This window comes from Oncorhynchus mykiss, chromosome 20 (assembly GCF_013265735.2).
Source record: "Oncorhynchus mykiss isolate Arlee chromosome 20, USDA_OmykA_1.1, whole genome shotgun sequence".
NCBI classification, from domain to species: Eukaryota; Metazoa; Chordata; class Actinopteri; order Salmoniformes; family Salmonidae; genus Oncorhynchus; species Oncorhynchus mykiss.
Genome location: NC_048584.1, coordinates 13,708,588 through 13,725,895, shown reverse-complemented (window position 1 = coordinate 13,725,895; position 17,308 = coordinate 13,708,588). Strand labels below are relative to the sequence as shown.

Genomic DNA, 17,308 nt, shown 5'->3' with positions numbered 1-17,308 from the left:
TTTGACACAACATCACAGTTGAGTTACCTTCCGAGGCAGAAACCATGGTCCGTTCATGTGCAGGATTGAAATGTACCCGGGTCGATATAGATTATGAAGTTCAACATGGCGGATCACAATGAAAGCCATATATGAAACTCCATTGAAAAGTGACCCATGCGATCTGATTGGATGATTTATGCTGTTTCCTCACTACCTTTATTATGAGGCCTTCATTGTGGTTGAGGCCTGACTTTGAGGCTGGGGTTGTAATAGATATTGACTTTATGCTGTGAGACTGTCATTCATGGGTTTAAAGCAGTAGGCTACAGAGCCACTGATTTCTCTATGATTTTCGATAGGTGTTTTGCTTTTTCTGTTTACTGAGATCCATGTATTTGTTCTTCAAGAAAACTCGCTTCCTTTGATGAATACGTTATATGCAGTTTGTAATGTGACTGCAGGGCATACAGTGCCAATAACACATTTGTAAAGTGAATCACTCAAAATGTGATACACTAAATTAGCTGCCTTTTTAAAGTGTATCATTTTTCCCTGTGCCTCTGGCTTGGAAAGTAATTGTTTCAATTAATTAAAGAAAGAAATTAATCATAATCATAATCACAGAGGTACAGTAGTAGGTTATAGTTTCATTATTTGACATAGTAGTTTCGACATCTTAAGGTTTTAACAATTCCATGGTGTTTGGTACTGCTGCAGGCCTTAATGTACATAAATCCCTAATGACTTAGAGATCACCAAGAGGACGGCTGAGAATATCTGCATCGGAATAATGGTCTTCTCTCTGAGCTCAGGCTGCTCATAGGGAAGCAATGTTTTCCAAGTTAGCCTTTCTTTATATGCCTGTGGGGCTACAGTAGCTCAGGCACATTCATCCTGCTGAAAAGGTGTACATTAGTATATGAAGAAAGCATAGAACCCTTTACATTTAAGATGGTTACCATGGTGAGATTTTCACTAACTGGTGAAATTGATGGTAATATACACTCACCTGCCAGTTTATTAGGTACACCCATCTAGTACCAGGTCGGACCCCTCTTCAGCTCCAGAACAGCCTGAATTCTTCCCATCCGTGACAAGGATCAACGAGTTGTGCGTTCCGAGATGTCGTTCTGCTTGTGGCCTGCCTGTTACCTTGCACAATTCTTGGCATTCTCCTTCGACCTCTCTTATCAACGAGCTGTTTTTGCCCAAAGGACTACCGCTGACTGGATGTTTTTTGTTTGTCGCACTATTTTAGGTAAACCCTAGACACAGTCATACGTGAAAAGCCCAGGAGGGCAGCCGTTTCTGAGGTACTGGATCCGTTGCGCCTGGCACCGATGAGCATACCACGCTCAAAGTTGCTAAGGTCACTCGTTTTGCCCATTCTAACTGAATGCCTCGATGCCTGTCTGCTTGCTTTATTTAAGAAGCCAGGCCACGGCCACATATGTAGGAGCGATACATTTTTGTGAACGGGGTGGTGTACCTAATAAACTGTATATATTGTGCTGTAATATACACTTAGTGTACAAAACATTAAGAACACCTTCCTAATATTGAGTTGCCACCTCTTTTGGCCTCAGAAAGCCTCAATTTGTCGGGGCATGGACTCTACAATGTGTCGAAAGTGTTCCACAGAAATACTGGCCAATGTTGACTCCAGTGCAGCACACAGTTGTGTCAAGTTGGCTGGATGTCCTTTGGGTGGTGGAGAATTCGTGATTCACACGGGGAAAAACCCAGCAGTGTTGCAGTTCTTGACTCAAACCTGTGTTCCTGGCAGCTACTACCGTAACCTCTTCAAAATGCACTTAAATATTTTGCCTTGCCCATTCACCATCTGAATGGCATACAACAACAATCCAGGTCTCAGTTGTTTCAAGGCTTAAAAATCCCCCCCATCATCTACACTGATTGAAGTGGATTAAAGTGACATTGACAAGGGATCATAGCTTTCACCTGGATTCCTCTGGTCAGCCTATGTCATTGATGTCAATGTGTTGTACACTGGGTGTAGTTCAGTAAACATCTGTAGAGTGACTGCATGCGTAGGGCTTATAACTGAGTGTATATGTGTTTGTATCGCCCTATGCTTGTTTATGTTTGTGTACTGCATGCCTCTATGCTTGGAAGTAAATAACAATTATCCTACGTGGTCCGTTTAATAGCGTAATAATGACGTTAGGCTGAAGATTAAATTGGAAATGAACTGTTATTAAATCTGAGGGTTAATCTTCGAAATGTGTAAGCATTCTTTCAAACGAAAGTGAACCGTTTTATTGGGCTGGATTGTGTTTATTGATTTTTGAATGTGTGTCACATCATTGTGTGAAATTGTTCATAAAATGATATGAGTTTAATCAGCTGTTATTGCTGTGGTGATGGGTCACACACGCATTCACCCATGCGCATACAAACAGACACATGCACGCACACACGCACGCACGCACAACCCGTGAATGGACCTCTTTATACTGTAGGTAACCCATGAAAAGATCTGGTATCCATGACACACATACACTGAATGGACAAAACTTTTAGAACTCTACTCTTTCTATGACATAGACTGACCAGGCGAATCCAGGTGAAAGCTATGATCCCTTATTGATGTCACTTGTTAATCCACTTCAATCCGTGTAGATGAAGGGGAAGAGACAGGTTAAAGAATGATTTTTAAGCCTTGAGACAATTGAGAGATGGATTGTGCACGTGTGCCGTTCAGAGGGTGGATTGGCAAGTCAAAAGGTTTAAGTGTCTTTGAACGGTGTATGGTAGTAGGTGCCAACTCAATATCAGGAAGATGTTCCTAACGTTTGGTATACCCAGCGTATGGAGGTGGTCTGTACAGTTTCAACTGACCGAACGGTTTGACCAGTGAGCCCAATCCTCTCTGTTTGTGTTTGATTTCAGCCAGAGGACTTGTCTGGCCTTGCTGTCAGAAACACAAATGTCATATCAAGTAATCAATGAAGCAGCCTTGACGGTGGACTGCGATAGGCCACCTGAGCAAAGCAGATTTCTCACCAGGATCAAACATGGTTGCATGACACACACACACACACACACACACACACACACACACGGCTTTCTATTCCGCAACAAAGCCTCCTTCACTCACGCCGCCAAGCTTACCCTAGTAAAACTGACTATCCTACCGATCCTCGACTTCGGCGATGTCATCTACAAAATGGCTTCCAACACTCTACTCAGCAAACTGGATGCAGTCTATCACAGTGCCATCCGTTTTGTCACTAAAGCACCTTATACCACCCACCACTGCGACTTGTATGCTCTAGTCGGCTGGCCCTCGCTACATATTCGTCGCCAGACCCACTGGCTCCAGGTCATCTACAAGTCCTTGCTAGGTAAAGCTCCGCCTTATCTCAGTTCACTGGTCACGATGGCAACACCCATCCGTAGCACTCGCTCCAGCAGGTGTATCTCACTGATCATCCCTAAAGCCAACACCTCATTTGGCCGCCTTTCGTTCCAGTACTCTGCTGCCTGTGACTGGAACGAACTGCAAAAATCGCTGAAGTTGGAGACTTTTATCTCCCTCACCAACTTCAAACATCAGCTATCTGAGCAGCTAACCGATCGCTGCAGCTGTACATAGTCTATTGGTAAATAGCCCACCCATTTTCACCTACCTCATTCCCATACTGTTTTTATTTATTTACTTTTCTTCTCTTTTGCACACCAATATCTCTACCTGTACATGACCATCTGATCATTTATCACTCCAGTGTTAATCTGCAAAATTGTAATTATTCGCCTACCTCCTCATGCCTTTTGCACACATTGTATATAGACTCCCCCTTTTTTTTTCTACTGTGTTATTGACTTGTTAATTGTTTACTCCATGTGTAACTCTGTGTTGTCTGTTCACACTGCTATGCTTTATCTTGGCCAGGTCGCAGTTGCAAATGAGAACTTGTTCTCAACTAGCCTACCTGGTTAAATAAAGGTATAATAAAAATAAAAAAAACACACACACACACACACACTCTAGCGTAGATCAAGAGAGGGAAATATATTTAGTTGATTTTTTTCTTCTTTAACTATAACTCTGTGCATTAGCATGGCTCTACCTCAGTCAGCTGTTACCAAGGTAACCGTTTCCCCCCCCCCCCCCCCCCCCCTTCTATCTATCTATCACTCACTGGCCACCTCCAAAAAACATGTAAATGGATTAAATTAGTAGTCGACGATGCCCTTTTCATATTACGAAATTAATTACTGGGGAATCTTTAAGGGGCTTTAATATCAGCTTTTCTTTGGTTGGCATATCAAAAGGTGTCTGGTGGAGATGGATTTTGGTGGGTAATTCTGTGTGATTGACAGCCTGAAAGATAGAACTAGGTCATGGAGAGATTGCTCTCTTTTCTGGGAAAAACATAATTGAACACTTGTTATCGACACACATTTATGAAAGTCTCGATCTCTCTGTCTCTCTCTTCTCTCTCTTAGCTGGCTACGTGGGACTCAGTCCATGGTCTGAATGGGAGCCTGAAGGAGAGTCGCATTGAGAACGGCATGCAAGGAGTGACGGTCAAAGTAGTAACACTACTGGTAAGGAACAACTTGTGAATTGCAAACATGATCAATGGGGTTCCGCATGTGTGGAACACTGCTGCCAAAAAACATAAGTATTTGATTCAGCACATTCACCTGAATTCATGTAACCTTTTTGATGTGATATTGTGTTTGATTTGGTATAGGAGGATCCCTTCGTCATGGTGGCTGAGAACATCCTTGGTCAGCCCAAGCGGTACAAAGGCTTCTCCATCGACGTGCTCGACGCCTTGGCCAAGATCCTGGGCTTCAAGTACGAGATCTACCAGGTGGCCGACAGCAAGTACGGCTCGCAGCTGCCTAATGGCTCCTGGAATGGAATGATCGGGGAGCTTATAAACAAAGTAAGGCTTTCTATTTGGCCCGTGTAACCTTCCAACCTGCCACGTTACCCCAAGGAAAAGAATGCCATTGGAGACCATTAACCAACACAGTTTCAACATGGTTTCAGTCCCAACTCGTCCCTGACTGACCGGGGGATGTTTGCTATCATTCTTCTCTTTCTGTCCCCGTAGAGAGCTGACCTGGCCGTGTCAGCCATTACCATCACTCCAGAGCGGGAGAGTGCGGTGGACTTCAGTAAGCGCTACATGGACTACTCTGTGGGGATCCTGCTGAGGAAACCAGAGGAGAAGATCAACATCTTCTCACTGTTCGCTCCGTTTGACCTGGCCGTGTGGGGGTGTATCGCTGCAGCCATCCCCGTGGTGGGAGTTCTCATCTTCCTGCTAAGCAAGATGCAGTCACTGAGGACCCAGAATCCTCCAGTGCCACACCAGCAGCCCGGCACACAGGCGTCCAACTCCCTGTACAGTGCTATCTGGATAGTCTATGGAGCCTTTGTACAGCAAGGTAGGACTAACAACTCTCCTACATACTCATTTAGCTTTTATCTAAGGCAACATAGGCCATTTTATAGTAGAAAACGAATGATGTAATTTGTACGCATCAAATATTTAATGGGAAACATAAATGTTCATGTGCCTGTACTGTATGTGTTATTCGTGGGAAACATTTAAAAATGCATGATTCATAAAAAAATATTCTGTGACTTTATGAACTATTTATGATAAGATGCTTTTACTTTCTAATGCACGGATCAACATCTAAGCCGATTTAGGTAATGAAAGTGATCCTATGCGTTACAATTCCATCCATAAAGTTGCATATGCGATGAAAAAGTCCACACAGCTGTTTCTGAGCTTATGTTGCTGCCTCATACATATCACACACATTTGTACAGTAGAGTTCTCATTGGACCTGAAAATTTGAGCTCGGTCCAACTCAAGCCCGGTGAGTTAATCCAGGAACCCAGGCCCGGTACATCATTACAGAAATTAAATGAGCCCGAACACCAAAAAAATTGAGATTTCTAGAAAACAGTATATTGATTTAAACTGGTGTTGAGAGTAATGCGGCGGAGGTGGGCAGCATCGGAGTGAGGAGACGAGGAGACGAGGAGAAAGCCCTTGGGCCTAGAAAAAGCGCAGAGTGGAAAACTCTTAGTTATGATTGACTGAATTACGAACATATTGGTATGAAGTAAACTTATGCAATTGAAGGCATGTTTCAAATTCCTGCTTTCACTGAAACTCCCAAAGTCAATTGTAATACTAATTTAAAGCAAGTCATGTGTGGTCATCTAGGTGATCATTTCAGCACCGTTTTGATTGGGACAGCACTGCCGCCCTGCTTCAAAACGGGGACTTGTCTTGATAAATCAATCAATGTCCGATTTTTTTCACAGAATTTCCGTTTGGATATTTGTTAAGAATTAGGTTGGGAAATGTCAGCTAAGTTGAGGTGAGTGCTCATGATCATCTTTATTCTCCTTTGCTCATATATTAGCTGATCAGAACATAATGCTATCATGTTATGTAGTTTAACAAGTGGATTTTGCTCTTCAGTCGCGTAGTAGGCTGTCCAACTCTCAACCGAAAGCCTGTGACTCGTCTGATCATCAATCAATGTGATTTTGCATTACTGAATCTCCGTCTGTATATTTGGTTTGTTGATTTTTCTGGTGTGCAAGTGAAGGTGGTAGCTGATTTACTTGTTTGCTCATCTATCACTGATCTGATCACTGATGAAATAATGTAGAGGAAATCAAGTGTATTATTTTGCTATTGACTCCTGTATTAGCCTTCATTTATCCACCGTCGAGCTGTACGAGAGTGTCCTGTTTTATTTGTCTTAACGTAACTTAGCCTACTTCAATATAATCAATCAATCATTACATCATGACACAGCACACGAGTCATTCAGAACTTTAAATACAATCAAGTCATTTTTTTAAATTTTGAAATGAAATAACAACGAAGCCTTGAGAAATTAAACAGTAAATCAATAACTACATTTTCTGCCAAACATCCATTTGAATAAATTACTCAAAAGCCCTGTGTTTTGAATGCATGTTTGATTAGCAAAACAGTTGGATCAGTTAAGGGTCTACTTTTGATAGTTTACAAGGGTGTACATAGGGTGTATTTTGTTTGGATGTGTCGGCGTCGGCGTTAACAGATGCCATTGGAATATGGGCTTGTCCTGATTACTGAGATGCGCTGCATGTCGTGATCTTGTGGATCATCCTTCTCCCGAGTGCCCTCCACCCTATTCATATCGCAATTTGAAACACTGAAAAAAATCTGAAAAAAAAAAAAAGTTTTGTCATGGCCACAGATTTCTCTGGCCCAGCCAATATTGGAATCCTGGCGCCTCTAGTGGCAGCTGCAGCTGAGAGAGAGACGGAGTAAGCTAAAAGGACACACAGTATTTTTCTCAACACAGCACGGCAAGCCCGAAACCGACCTGATTCAATTCACAGAATTTGAGGCCGGCCAGGTCTTACAAGTGAATTGATTCCTAATCACAAAAACAAGACCGGGCCCGGGCCGTCGGGTTCCGTCAGGTTCAGGCTGAGAACTCTAGTATACAGTCCATGTAACATAGTGATTGCATTTCAAGCTTGTTAAGCTCACAAGAACACAGTTAAAGTGCCTCTGAATGAAGAAAAGATAGGATATGTTGGTTGGAATCCAAGACTGGCAAAAGGACTAAATGAGTGTGTCAGCAAGTCCTGTTGAACCCCCAGCTACATGTATTACCTCCTGGTGGAGAGCCCATTGAACCCTTTTAAGCCTCTGGTCCTGTTGGTCCTTCGCTACTGGACACTATTTCAAGTGGACACTTTTTACTGTATGGGAAAACAATGGTTCGTTATAACCCCGTTTTTCCTTGAAAGTTATGGAACCTTTTTTTTTTGTGAACAATTTGTTTTTTGTTGGGTCACATACCTCTGGCGGACCTACCCTATCGCCAAACCCATAATATATATTTAAAAAATATATTAAAAAAAGTTTTAAGCAAATTGAAATAAACTACACACACTACACTAGAATAGACACAGCGAAGTCATTTGCTAAAACAACACCGTCAAGTAAGCATTTTACATCACACACCTACATCATATCCAACAGTTTAGAGATTTCTGAGGCGCCTGCTTTCCATGTTTCCAAAGTGCTAGGACTGGCTTTATTCATACGGGCAGTCGATAACTCCAACATAATAACGTCCTGGAAGTATGCTCACCATTTCCTCATACTGTATGAAGGTCATGTGATGGCAACCAACACTGAACAGCATGTTTTTTTTGGCAGCAGTCCAGCCAGCCAAACTTTTCACAGTTTCTCACTTAGCTGCATGCCTGCGTCATCATTAAGCAACAGCGGAATTGGTTCAAGGGGTACAGTTTCATAAATCATGTCAGAGAGAATATACAACACTTTTCTCCAAAATTCACAAACCTCAGGATAATCCCATACGATATGTTTGTATGTGCCAAGTGTATTGAGGTTAGGTCGCAGTATATAGGCTTTGAGCCTGTTTTGCATGAAATCTTACAAATCGTTTCCGGTACGATCTATGACAAAGTTTAAAATGAATTAATTGATGGTTTGGGTTCATTGATGAGTGAAATATATTTTCCCAGACATTGTCCCAGTCAATACTTTTATTAGTTATTTTTTTATTTAACATTTATTTAACTAGGCAAGTCCGTTCTTATTTAGAATGAAGGCCTACCCTAGCCAAACACTAACCCGGATGGCGCTAGGCCAATTGTGCGCTGCTCTATAGGAATCCCAATCACAGCCGGTTGTGATACTGAATGGAATCGAACCAGGATCTGTAGTGATGCCTCTAGCACTGAGATGCAGTAGCTTCATAACCACGCTGTCCCCTCCCATAATGTACCAATGTTTTAACCATTGAAAGATCTTTATTTTTTTATTTTTTTATTTCACCTTTATTTAAACAGGTAGGTTAGTTGAGAACAAGTTCTCATTTACAACTGCGACCTGGCCAAGAATAAAGCGCAGCAGTGCGACACAAACAACAACACAGAGTTACACATGGAATAAACAAACATACAGTCAATAATACAATAGAGAAAGTCTATATACAGTGTGTGCAAATGAGGTATGATAAGTGGGGTGAGGCAATAAATAGGCCATAGTGGCAAAATTATTACAGTATGGCAAATTAAACACTGGGGTGGTAGATGTGCAGAAGATGAGTGTGCAAGCAGCGGTACTGGGGTGCTAAGGAGCAAAATAAATAAAATAAATAACAATATGGTGATGAGGTAGTTGGATGGGCTATTTACAGATTGGCTATGTACAGGTGCAGTGATCTGTGAGCTGCTCTGACAGCTGGTGCTTAAAGCTAGTGAGGGAGATATGAGTCTCCAGCTTCAGTGATTTTTGCAGTTCGTTCCAGTCATTGGCAGCAGAGAACTGGAAGGAAAGGCGGCCTAAGGAGGAATTGACTTTGGGGGTGACCAGTGAAATATACCTGCTGGAGCGTGTGCTGCGTGCGGGTGCTGCTATGGTGACCAGTGAGCTGAGATAAGGTGGAGCTTTACCTAGCAACAACTTATAGATGACCTGGAGCCAGTGGGTTTGGCGACGGATATGAAGCGAGGGCCAGCCAACGAGAGCATACAGGTCGCAGTGGTGGGTAGTATATGGGGCTTTGGTGACAAAACAGATGGCACTGTGATAGACTGCATCCAATTTGCTGAGTAGAGTGTTGGAGGCTATTTTGTAAATTACATCGCCAAAGTCAAGGATCGGTAGGATAGTCCGTTTTACGAGGGTATGTTTGGCAGCATGAGTGAAGGATGCTTTGTCGCGAAATAGGAAGCCGATTCTAGATAACATTTTGGATTGGAGATGCTTAATGTGAGTCTCCTTTAATACAGTGCCTTGCGAAAGTATTCGGCCCCCTTGAACTTTGCAACCTTTTGCCACATTTCAGTCTTCAAACATAAAGATATAAAACTGTATTTTTTTGTGAAGAATCAACAACAAGTGGGACACAATCATGAAGTGGAACGACATTTATTGGATATTTCAAACTTTTTTAACAAATCAAAAACTGAAAAATTGGGCGTGCAAAATTATTCAGCCCCCTTAAGTTAATACTTTGTAGCGCCACCTTTTGCTGCGATTACAGCTGTAAGTCGCTTGGGGTATGTCTCTATCAGTTTTGCACATCGAGAGACTGAATTTTTTTCCCATTCCTCCTTGCAAAACAGCTCGAGCTCAGTGAGGTTGGATGGAGAGCATTTGTGAACAGCAGTTTTCAGTTCTTTCCACAGATTCTCGATTGGATTCAGGTCTGGACTTTGACTTGGCCATTCTAACACCTGGATATGTTTATTTTTGAACCATTCCATTGTAGATTTTGCTTTATGTTTTGGATCATTGTCTTGTTGGAAGACAAATCTCCGTCCCAGTCTCAGGTCTTTTGCAGACTCCATCAGGTTTTCTTCCAAAATGGTCCTGTATTTGGCTCCATCCATCTTCCCATCAATTTTAACCATCTTCCCTGTCCCTGCTGAAGAAAAGCAGGCCCAAACCATGATGCTGCCACCACCATGTTTGACAGTGGGGATGGTGTGTTCAGCTGTGTTGCTTTTACGCCAAACATAACGTTTTGCATTGTTGCCAAAAAGTTCAATTTTGGTTTCATCTGACCAGAGCACCTTCTTCCACATGTTTGGTGTGTCTCCCAGGTGGCTTGTGGCAAACTTTAATGGATATCTTTAAGAAATGGCTTTCTTCTTGCCACTCTTCCATAAAGGCCAGATTTGTGCAATATACGACTGATTGTTGTCCTATGGACAGAGGCTCCCACCTCAGCTGTAGATCTCTGCAGTTCATCCATAGTGATCATGGGCCTCTTGGCTGCATCTCTGATCAGTCTTCTCCTTGTATGAGCTGAAGGTTTAGAGGGACGGCCAGGTCTTGGTAGATTTGCAGTGGTCTGATACTCCTTCCATTTCAATATTATCGCTTGCACAGTGCTCCTTGGGATGTTTAAAGCTTGGGAAATCTTTTTGTATCCAAATCCGGCTTTAAACTTCTTCACAACAGTATCTCGGACCTGCCTGGTGTGTTCCTTGTTCTTCATGATGCTCTCTGCGCTTTTAACGGACCTCTGAGACTATCACAGTGCAGGTGCATTTATACGGAGACTTGATTACACACAGGTGGATTGTATTTATCATCATTAGTCATTTAGGTCAACATTGGATCATTCAGAGATCCTCACTGAACTTCTGGAGAGAGTTTGCTGCACTGAAAGTAAAGGGGCTGAATAATTTTGCACGGCCAATTTTTCAGTTTTTGATTTGTTAAAAAAGTTTGAAATAATCAATAAATGTTGTTCCACTTCATGATTGTGTCCCACTTGTTGTTGATTCTTCACAAAAAAATACAGTTTTATATCTTTATGTTTGAAGCCTGAAATGTGGCAAAAGGTCGCAAAGTTCAAGGGGGCCGAATACTTTTGCAAGGCACTGTAGTTGAAGATGAGAAGAAATAGCGGACACAAAACCTCTGGACGGGAATGTAAAAATCCACTCTATCACCGGGTGCCTTCCCAAACTTGTACCCCATGGGATCCCATAGGCACGAAGCGCTGACCGCAGTCTAAGATATAGCAAGAATGACGACCCTGGCAAATCAAAACGAAGAGTTCCTGAAAACTAAATAGACCCTTTGAGTTGAATATATCCCCTAGATTATTGACCCATTTTGCAGACCAGGCTCTAGACTCAAAGGTTTATTACCGGAAATAATAGTTATGGCATGGAGGGGTACGGAGATGCAACTTCCAATTACCACCTACACACTTCTCAACCTTCCTTAAGTTCTCTATTGTATTAGAAATAATAGAACCAAAATACAGCATGCATTTCTTATTAGATATACCAGAAAATGACACATCCTGCAATCTAATAGGTGAAACAAGTTCTTCCCAAATAGTTCTCCAAGAGAATGAGGTAGACTGATCAAACAATGATATGTGTGGGCATAACTGTAAACACAAGAATTTGGCCATGTAAGTCCACCATTACACTTCTGTTGTTGTAACACCTCAAACCTAATCTTTGGATGTTTGCCATTCCTAAGGTGTTCACGTATACGTATATCAATCATTCCCCAATAGCCTACTGGTGGAGGGAGTGGGATCATCATGCTCAGGAAACTAATATGTGGCAACACATTCATCTGTATGACAGCAACTCTAGTTTGCAAAGAAAACTCGTTCAAACCTCCTTGAAAATGTTCTCATAATTAAACTTTACCAGACCATGCAGAGATGTTTGTATACTAATACCCAAATAAGGGAAACTGTGTTTTCATAGGAGTTGTTGAGGGAAGTGAAACTTTCTTGGCCGCTTCATTAAGAAACATTATTGCTGATTTTGTCCAATTTATCTTATACCCGGACAGCAATTTGAATTCTTCAAATGTGGATAATAAAGATGAAATTGAATTCTGATATGTGACACATATAGGAGATTATCATCCGCATATAAGTGATATGATGTGATATGAGAGGAAGATTTAATTAGTGTAGGCTACGCAATTACATTCTGCCTTAGATGTAGTGCTAAAGGCTCTAGCGACAGAATTATTAACAATGGGGATAGGCCGTCCCCTTGTCTACATCCCCCCCAAAATAGGGAACGGACGTGAGAGTATAACATTAGTAGACACCATAGCAACAGGGTTAGCATATAGCACACAAATCATATCGGTCAAATTATTTCCCAAACCAAATTTCTCCAAGTTATAGAGCCTTTGAAGTTGATCACTCTTGCATGATCTGGATTTGGTCAAGATATTCTGTTTTCTTAGTGCAGTATATTGTCAAGCAAATGCATTTTCTATATACATCCACCCACTTTCCCAGCTGCTTGTTCCTCCTCAACCTATTAGAAACCTCATAACTGTAGATGCTCCATCTTCCACCTAGTCGGGATATTGACATGTCCTTTGTGTCCTCTATAGGAGGAGACAGCGTGGTGAGCTCTGTGGCCCTGAGGATCGTCATGGGAAGCTGGTGGCTCTTCACCCTCATCGTATGTTCCTCCTACACGGCCAACCTGGCAGCCTACCTCACCGTCTCCCGCATGGACAACAACGTACGGTAGGTCACTCCTTTCCACTCTCCACACCATGAATCAATTTGATTCCCCTCCTGCATAAAAGTGTCAAGGTATTGTTAATCTGGGTGATCAATTCATGAATGACGACTTTGGCTCTCCCCGCTGTGGGACTGGCTAATGTTCTGTCTTCACTGAAGGACTAGAAAGACCATCTAGAGGGGAGTTCATTGGCTTTTGTTGTCGGCTTTTCACAACAGTGTTGTCAGTCAGTGTTTTATGGGGGTCAAGCACTGTGAGTGGTCAATGCACTGTAATACAGTAGATGTTCTTAAAGACTCACAGCAGACTATTACAAAACTAGGGGGGTATGTTGAATAGAGCTAAACGTTCCGTAGAATTTCCAATCTATTTCCAGGTACAGTGCCTTGCGAAAATATTCGGCCCCCTTGAACTTTGCGACCTTTTGCCACATTTCAGGCTTCAAACATAAAGATATAAAACTGTATTTTTTTTGTGAAGAATTAACAACAAGTGGGACACAATCATGAAGTGGAACGACATTTATTGGATTTTTCAAACTTTTTTAACAAATCAAAAACTGAAAAATTGGGCGTGCCTCTCCAGAAGTTCAGTGAGGATCTCTGAATGATCCAATGTTGACCTAAATGACTAATGATGATAAATACAATCCACCTGTGTGTAATCAAGTCTCCGTATAAATGCACCTGCACTGTGATAGTCTCAGAGGTCCGTTAAAAGCGCAGAGAGCATCATGAAGAACAAGGAACACACCAGGCAGGTCCGAGATACTGTTGTGAAGAAGTTTAAAGCCGGATTTGGATACAAAAAGATTTCCCAAGCTTTAAACATCCCAAGGAGCACTGTGCAAGCGATAATATTGAAATGGAAGGAGTATCAGACCACTGCAAATCTACCAAGACCTGGCCGTCCCTCTAAACTTTCAGCTCATACAAGGAGAAGACTGATCAGAGATGCAGCCAAGAGGCCCATGATCACTCTGGATGAACTGCAGAGATCTACAGCTGAGGTGGGAGACTCTGTCCATAGGACAACAATCAGTCGTATATTGCACAAATCTGGCCTTTATGGAAGAGTGGCAAGAAGAAAGCCATTTCTTAAAGATATCCATAAAAAGTGTCGTTTAAAGTTTGCCACAAGCCACCTGGGAGACACACCAAACATGTGGAAGAAGGTGCTCTGGTCAGATGAAACAAAAATTGAACTTTTTGGCAACAATGCAAAACGTTATGTTTGGCGTAAAAGCAACACAGCTGAACACACCATCCTCACTGTCAAACATGGTGGTGGCAGCATCATGGTTTGGGCCTGCTTTTCTTCAGCAGGGACAGGGAAGATGGTTAAAATTGATGGGAAGATGGATGGAGCCAAATACAGGACCATTCTGGAAGAAAACCTGATGGAGTCTGCAAAAGACCTGAGACTGGGACGGAGATTTGTCTTCCAACAAGACAATGATCCAAAACATAAAGCAAAATCTACAATGGAATGGTTCAAAAATAAACATATCCAGGTGTTAGAATGGCCAAGTCAAAGTTCAGACCTGAATCCAATCGAGAATCTGTGGAAAGAACTGAAAACTGCTGTTCACAAATGCTCTCCATCCAACCTCACTGAGCTCGAGCTGTTTTGCAAGGAGGAATGGGAAAAAATGTCAGTCTCTCGATGTGCAAAACTGATAGAGACATACCCCAAGCGACTTACAGCTGTAATCGCAGCAAAAGGTGGCGCTACAAAGTATTAATTAACTTAAGGGGGCTGAATAATTTTGCACGCCCAATTTTTCAGTTTTTGATTTGTTAAAAAAGTTTGAAATATCCAATAAATGTCGTTCCACTTCATGATTGTGTCCCACTTGTTGTTGATTCTTCAAAAAAAAATTCTGTTTTATATCTTTATGTTTGAAGCCTGAAATGTCGCAAAGTTCAAGGGGGCCGAATAATTTCGCAAGGCACTGTATATTAGGGATGTGAACGTTTAAAAGTTTAAACGTTTAAACGGAAATGGAATCGTTAACGTTAAAGAAAAAACTTCCTTAATCAATGTTTTTATTTGATTTTATTTGTGATTAACATCACAGTGGAGTTGTCAGAAAACTACCACTAACAGTTCCCGTTCACCATTATAAAGGGAAAATACAAATTAAACTTATACTTAACGCAGCAATGCGTTAGGTATAATGCTTCTTTATTAGCCAGAGTCGTAATGCAGGGCATTCATCCTGTAGCAACATGGGTGGCAGAACTTATAGTACAGCACAAGTCTCCACAGTGTCATCCACAAAATGTTTAACTGAAAATGACTTGACATGTCTAATGCATCATTGTGGTGTTCGGTAGCATCTAACACAGCACCTTCCTTCTGAAGGTGATACTCCACAACGCTGGCATATGCCAACTGTTTGAAATGCCAGACAAACATCATGGCATCGTCCAGTCGAATCCATGTTTAATAATGATGTGCCTACATTGCCATCCTGCTCACAAACACACAGACACACGCAGACGGACCTCACACATGGAGGCATGCGGTTGGATCTTTCAAGATTACCATCCCATCTTTGTTTGCCTTCGGATCTGCAAATGTTATCCACCGCTTATCCCCGTACAATGTATATTTGCTCGGGCGCTGTGGCTTTGATGTCCGATTGTATGTGATTATGCTGATGTTGTGCAAATGGTGTGTGAAAAAAGAGCGCCAATGTGTATGGTTAGGTGAGACAGCCACATATTGCACTCGTAGTAACTCCATTTTTCCTCAATAAAGTAGTCCTCAGCAAAGTCAGTGGTAGTAGGAAAAGGCAAGTGCAAGCTTTTTTCTTTGCAGGGGGGGGGGCATAAGAGTGTGATGTTTTATTTAAGATACTCTTTGAAGATGTTTTCAGAACATTGTTTCTGTCTGTATTCTTGGTACATTATGTAATGGAGACAGAGCTCTTGCCATTCTGTTGCTGCTGCTGTTGGGAGAGGCTCTTTATTTATAGCCATCCTGATCATTCATCCTCCTGTTAGTGGAACTATGGCTGAATCGCACACTGGGCTCTTGCAACTGTCGCTGTGGATTTATGTCAACCTGACCCAGAGTTAGTGGAAAGGGTAGGTAGTGGTTGTGGATAGCTAGTGGAACGGGTAGATACGGGAAACAGTGCCTATCATAAGTATTCACCTCCCTTGGATTTCTTCAGATTTGATTGTGTTACAAAGTGGGACTAAAATGTAGTAAAATGTGTACTTTTTTTGTCAACAATCTGCAGACAAAATATGTAATGTCAAAGTGGCAGGAAACTTATAAGATTCATGAAAAATAAAACGCTAATATACTTTGATAAGATAGGTATTCACCCACCTGAGTCAATACTTAGAAACACAGTGGTTACAGCTGTGTTCTTGGGTAAGTCTCTAAAAGCTTTGCACACCTGGATTGTGCAATATTTGCTCGTTATTCTTTTCAAAATTCTTCAAGCTCTGTCAAGGTATTGGGGATCATGGTAGACAGCAATGTTCAAGTCTCGCCATTGATTTTCAAGCAGATTTAAGTCAAAACTGTAACTTGGCCACTCAGGAACATTCACTATCTTCTTCGCAAGCAACTTGGCCTTGTGGTGTAGGTTAATTGTCCTGCTGAAAAGTGAATTCCTCTCGCAGTGTCTGGTGTCAAGCAGAGTGAAGCAGGTTTTCCTCCAGGATTTTGCCTGAGCGTACCTCAATCCTGTTTCTTTTTATCCTGAACAACTCCCCAGTCTTTGCCGATGTCATGCGTACCGATAGCACGATGCAGACACCACGTGCTTGAAAATAAGGAGGCAGTTGCTTAGTAATGTGTTGTGTTGGATTTTCCCCAAAAACATGAGGCTTTGCATTTAGACCAAAAAAGTCTATCCCTTTGCCGTGATTCCCCATCCTCAGTGTTCTCCCATAACAGCCATTGGCCTCATGGTGACAACCTAAAAGCAAAGTTTCCTTCCTATCCTGCACTTCAGTTCAGATGGACAACTGTATCTTTGATGTGTCTTGACGGTTTATTCCATCATCCATAGCATAATTATTAACTTTACCATGCTTATAGAGATATTTAATGTCTTTTTTTGTTTGTTTAATTGTTACCCATCTACCAATCACAGGCCTTCTATATGAGGCTTTCAGAAAGCTATCTGTTCTTTGTAGTTGAATCTGTGCTTGAAATTCAATACTTGACTGAGAGACCTTACTGATGTATGTATGGGGGACAGAGGAAGGGTTAGTCATTCAA

General features: G+C 41.9%; 1 protein-coding gene across 2 annotated transcripts in view; it reads left to right on the top strand.

Moving 5' to 3' along the window:
• Positions 1 to 17,308, top strand: part of LOC110499015 (glutamate receptor ionotropic, delta-1-like) — a 424,887-nt gene that overhangs the window by 367,928 nt on the left and 39,651 nt on the right. For both annotated transcript variants that reach the window (XM_036955858.1, XM_036955857.1), the window contains exons 9-12: positions 4,456 to 4,557; positions 4,707 to 4,904; positions 5,076 to 5,412; positions 12,924 to 13,062. In XM_036955858.1, coding sequence (XP_036811753.1) covers positions 4,456 to 4,557; positions 4,707 to 4,904; positions 5,076 to 5,412; positions 12,924 to 13,062 — 776 coding nt within the window. The remainder of the gene's footprint in view (positions 1 to 4,455; positions 4,558 to 4,706; positions 4,905 to 5,075; positions 5,413 to 12,923; positions 13,063 to 17,308) is intronic.